Source organism: Apium graveolens, chromosome 6, assembly GCF_009905375.1.
Source record: "Apium graveolens cultivar Ventura chromosome 6, ASM990537v1, whole genome shotgun sequence".
Lineage (NCBI taxonomy): Eukaryota > Viridiplantae > Streptophyta > Magnoliopsida > Apiales > Apiaceae > Apium > Apium graveolens.
Window position 1 is genome coordinate 24,975,505 of NC_133652.1, and position 5,798 is coordinate 24,981,302.

The window sequence follows — 5,798 nt, forward strand, 5'->3', positions numbered from 1 at the left end:
GGCCACACAAGCATTTCACTTATGCTAGTAGTTGTAAATAACACTAACACAAGATGCTATATAAACTCAATATCTTTCTTTTACAATACCAATGTGGGACAAAATCTCCATAACCCATTTCAAACAAGCAACTTTATCTCAATATATTCATGGATTCCACTAAGAAAATATCTTAGATCCAAATATGAAAGTTTAAGTCCTCATATCAAGGAACAACCTCCAAGTGTTAGTTTCCGGAAATCATATCAAGAACATATATAAAATATGCCTCAAACTTTCCATTTTCCAACACCAAGTTCTTCCACCACCTCTGTAAAGTTTTCATGATATTTTTTACATTGCATATGGAAGGATTTTAAAAGCCAGGCCCTGTGAAAGAAAGCGCAAAACTTGTTTCATAAATTGAAATAGAAAACAGTCCTATAGACCATTTAGAATGTACACATTGCACCAACACATATCAAACCTTCTTTAGATAATGATTTTTCCACTCGCATGTTTATCGTATATATTAGACATCACATTATATTATTTTAAATCATATATCCCTTGCGTGTTTTACTGTTGGCCTAATTATGGTATACTAGATTTTCTATGCCAAATGATCTGTTGGTACTGGTCGGAATTTGGTTTGAACTTGATGTTCTCGTATAATAGATATAGTAGACGTGTGAGCTTTTAAGATAGATTTTAACACATGGCCACAAACAATGCAATATACCGGTACCATTGATAGCAATTTCAAGGTGTTGGGTTCAAAGCAGGAATCTAAAAGAAATAAAAAATAGTCATTAGTGGGTAAAAGCTTAATTCCATTTTTACAATCGATGTTTTATAGAAGGGCTATTATGGCATTTCCCAGATGGAGCGTATGACTCACATATGAGACAAAGTTTGTTAGACTACTGAGCTGTTTTTATGCATTTTGCTATTTAATGTTTATTTGGACCTTTTAAGGTTAATGCTGTAATGATTGAGACAGGATCAGAGACTACTCTTTCTATAGAATGAAAGCAGCTTTCTCCTCTATCTTTTCTCTGTTCTAAATCTTATTGTTCTCTTTTGCACCATCAATTGATCATGGCATATCAGTGTTCATGGTATCGGAGCTAAGGTGCGTGCAACAGGGAATAATGAAATCCTCTCTATAACCTCTCAATTTCTTAATCCTCTCATCCCCTGAAACCCTTCTTCTGTTTCTTCAAGATCTGTAGATCTACTTTCAAAACTCTTCTTAAAACCTTAAGGTTACTGTCTTTCTGCCATCTTCTCTACTGTTATGGGCACTCCAGCTCGCTTAACGTATCAAGAAATGTTGAACCCTCTCTTCCTACATCCCTCCGACAATGCAACGTCTATTCAAGTGGAAAAGCTGCAAGGCTCAGCTGAATATAGGTCTTGGTCCAGATCCATGGAAATTCATTTAGCCTCAAAAAGGAAACTGGGTTTTGTAACTGGTACAGTACAGAAACCGACCGATGACGACAACAAGGCAGAAATGTGGGAGACCTGCAATCATATGGTAATCGCTTGGCTCACCTCTAATGTGTCTTCTACTATACGTCAATCTATAATGTATATGTCAACTGCTTCTGATATTTGGAAAAATCTAGAAAAACGATTTGCTTTAACAAATGGTTCTAGAAAATACAAGATTAGTAAAGATCTGTATGAAATCAAACAAAATTCATTGACTGTTAATGAGTACTATACCTCTATGAGGTCTCTATGGGAAGAACTGAATGCAATGAACCAGCTTCCTACTGTTAACAACCCATCTGCAGAAGTACATAAATTATTGGATACCATCGAATAACAAAAGGAGGAAGCTAGATTATTCCAATTCCTTAATGGATTGGATGAAGCATACAGTCCCTTGAGGAGCCAAATTCTCATGACTAATCCCTTGCCCACGGTAGAAATGGCTTCTGCATCCATGCAACAGGAAGAAGCACAAAGGGAATTGTTACAGAACTCTAGAAATAGCACTGAATTGATGGCAATGTATAGTAAAACTATGGAGGTCAAAGACAGAACCGTGATCTGTAGTGCTTGTAAATTAAGGGGCCACACAAATGACAAGTGTTGGACTGTCATTGGCTATCCTTGATGGCATCCAAAACACAGAGGCAATGCCACTCCAATCTTCAACAATAGATCAAGGGCACCTTTTACTGCACAGAACTCTACAACCAGCACCAGATGGACTAGCTCAAAGCCTTCTGCATCCACATTTACCCCAAAGATGGCAGTTATGGTTCAAACATCTCCTTCACCACAAGACTCAAGTGGAATTCTATTCACACCTCAACAGTTGGAACAACTAGCTCAATTGATGCCTCAGCTGCAGATCAATCAGTCCAACTCAGAACCTGCAGAAGACTTTGATTTTCATTTCTCAGGTATGCTGTCATCACAAAAGACATCTGTGCAAAATCAAGATTGGATTATTGATTCGGGAGCTTCTGATCACATGACTCCCTATTTGTCAACTCTGTCTAATGCTGTTCAAGCTACTCAACTTCCAAAAATCAATCTACCAAATGGAGACACTGCTGCAATATCTCATATAGGTACTGCTCTGTTACCTAATAACCTGTTCCTTGATAAAGTGCTTTGTGTGCCTTACTTTAAGCATAATCTTTTATCTGTGCAAAAGATTATCAAGGATAATAAATGTGAGGTTCAATTCTTCCCAACACACTGCTATATAGTAGACACTGCTTCTAAAGAAATTATAGGGAAAGGCATAGCTAAGAATGAGCTCTATTACCTATGCACAGACTCTGCACCAACCCCCTCTGCTCACCATACTCAAACCTCCATTGATCACACTCTCGAAATGTGGCACCTTAGATTAGGACACACACCTATTCCTAAAATCAAAATGATTCCTCACCTGCCATCAGTCAATAAACCTTTCAAGAAAGTCTGCATTACTTGTCCTATGGCTAGATTCACTAAAATCACCTTACCACCTAGTTCTTCACATGCTGCTCACCCTTTTGACCTTGTTCACATGGATATATGGGGGCCATACAAAGAACCCACTAAAGGTAAATGTAGATTCTTTTTGACCCTTGTGGATGATAACACTAGATATACATGGGTGTACCTGCTTGCTTTTAAATCTGATTCTCTGAAAATTCTCCAATCTTTCTGCATTTTTATCAAAAATCAGTTTCAAACCACAGTTAAAGCCAATAGATCTGACAATGCTCTTGAGTTCACTTCTCAGCAATGTCAACAATTCTTTTCATCTAATGGCATTTTACACCAAACCTCATGTACTCGGAGACCTCAACAAAATGCACGTGTCGAAAGAAAACATAGATACATCCTTGAAACCGCTCGTGCACTTCGGTTTCACTCTCATATCCCTATTACCTATTGGGGGGACTGTGTTCTCACATCAGTGTACCTAATAAACCGCCTCCTTAATAGTGTTCTTAACTTTAAAACTCCTTATGAAGTGCTTCATGGTCATGCTCCTGATTATTCAATTTTAAAAGTCTTTGGTTGTTTAACATTTGCTACTAACCCTCAGTTCTCCAATGATAAATTCCATCCAAGAGGGGTACCATGTGTACTGTTGGGCTATCCAGCTACTAAAAAGGGTATAAGTTGCTCAACCTTCAAGACAGACAAGAATTTGTTTCAACAGATGTCACTTTTGTTGAAGAAGTATTCCCTTTTCACCCATCCTCTGCAGAACAATACATAAAACCCACCCCTATCTCCATGAGCAATCCAACCCCTAATACTATATCTAATGACCTATTTCAACCTTCACCCATTTTCGATTCTCCTCAACCAACCCCGGAATCACCAAATCACCACTCTACCTCATCTTCATCCCCCATTCATGATCAATCTCCACATCTAAGGAGATCTACCAGACAACACATCCAGCCCTCTTTGGCACCAGGATTATATAACCAACAATGCTGCTACAATATCATATCTCACTTCTACATTGGTAGCCCCTGCCTTCACTTGCTTTATGTCAACTTTGGTTAACAATCAAGACCCTGTTCACTTTAAAGAGGCAGCAAATCACCAGTGTTGGGTTCAAGCCATCAATAATGAACTCGAGGCCTTAGAACTCAATAACACATGGGAAGTGACTGAATTGCCTATTGGCAAGGCTGCTATTGGTTGTAAATGGTTATTCAAAACCAAATACAACCCAAATGGAACCATTGAAAAACACAAAGCCCGTTTGGTTATATTGGGATGTCGACAGAAATATGGTGAAGACTACACAGAGACATTTGCCCCCGTCGCCAAGATGACAACTGTACGGGCTCTTCTTGCTGTTGCGGCCATTAAAAATTGGTTCACAGTCCACATGGATGTCTCAAACGCCTTTTTATACGGGGATTTGTTTGAAGACGTCTATATGACATTACCCCAGGGCTACACTCATAAAGGTTGCAGAATTCAACTTGGTGCTCTCTCAACAAAGTCTGGTAAATTATCTCTCGTCTGCAAACTAAAGAAGTCACTATACATACTCAAACAAGCACCACGACTGTGGTTCTCTAAGTTGTCATCCACCCTTCTTGAACTTGGTTTTACTCAACTGAAAATCGACTACAGTTTATTTATTAGAAACAATAATTCCTTCACTACTGTTGTGCTAGTCTACGTGGACGATCTTTTAATCTGTGGTAACTCAACTTCTGAGATTGATCAGTTGAAACTCATGCTATCATCTGTCTTTCACATGAAAGACCTAGGCCCACTGAGGTATTTCTTGGGTTTGGAGGTGGATCGATCACCCACTGGATTCTTTTTATCACAAAGGAAGTATGTCTTGGATATTCTGCAGGAACACAACATGGCACAGGCAAAACCAGTGAATCTGCCCATGGACCCAAATATGAAACTCACTGCTGACAAAGGAGATCTTCTACCACATCCAGCTTCTTATCAGCGTCTACTAGGCCAAATGATTTACCTCACCTTCACTCGCCCAGACATTGCTTTCACAGTACACACTTTGAGTCAATTCATGAATCGACCAACTTTTGTGCATATGCAGGCTGCTAAGCGATTGCTTCGCTACTTGGCTGGAACAACATCACAGGGTATTCTGCTAGCTTCTTCTAGTGCTGCAACTCTCACCGCTTACTGTGATAGTGATTGGGCTAGCTGCCCAATCACTAGGAAGTCTACTACAGGCTATTGTGTATTACTTGGTGAATCACCCATCTCCTAGAAATCAAAAAAGCAGAATGTAGTTGCTCGTTCCTCTGCAGAAGCGGAGTATCGCGCCATGGCGCTAACTACATGTGAAGTGCTATGGTTATCCACCCTTCTCAAAGACTTGGGCATCAAAAACTTACCAGCAACAGAACTAAAGTGTGACAGTCAAGCTGCCTTGGCCATAGCAGCTAATCCTGTTCTTCACGAGCGCACAAAACATGTTGAAGTAGACTGCCATTTTATACGGGACCATATCAAAGCTGGTCACTTGGAAGACTTCTCATGTCTCTTCCAGTGAGCAGATTGCAGATGTCCTCACAAAGATCCTCTCAGTTCAGCATCAGTACTTACTCGGCAAGCTGGGCACTTTAGACACACCTCACTCTCCAGCTTGAGGGGGCGTATAGAAGGGCTATTATGGCATTTCCCAGATGGAGCGTATGACTCACATATGAGACAAAGTTTGTTAGACTAATGAGCTGTTTTTATGCATTTTGCTATTTAATTTTTATTTGGACCTTTTAAGGTTAAGGCTGTAATGATTGAGACAGGATCAGAGACTACTCTTTCTATAGAATGAAAGCAGC

At 39.6% G+C, this 5,798-nt stretch overlaps 1 protein-coding gene across 1 annotated transcript; it reads left to right on the forward strand.

The window, feature by feature from the left end:
* Window positions 1-1,279: 1,279 nt before the first annotated feature.
* On the forward strand, window positions 1,280-2,110 carry LOC141664796 (uncharacterized). The gene is made up of 2 exons (XM_074470750.1): window positions 1,280-1,786; window positions 1,946-2,110. Exons 1-2 carry the CDS (start codon window positions 1,280-1,282, stop codon window positions 2,108-2,110), a joined length of 672 nt encoding a protein of 223 aa, XP_074326851.1.
* The last annotated feature ends 3,688 nt before the right edge of the window (window positions 2,111-5,798 follow it).

Excerpts from the sequence above, each read along its gene's own strand:
- LOC141664796 (XM_074470750.1), top strand. The coding sequence starts at position 1,280 with ATGGGCACTCCAGCTCGCTTAACGTATCAAGAAATGTTGAACCCTCTC. Across the intron at positions 1,787-1,945 it reads TTAACAACCCATCTGCAGAA|GAAGAAGCACAAAGGGAATT; the intron begins GTACATAAATTA and ends TCCATGCAACAG.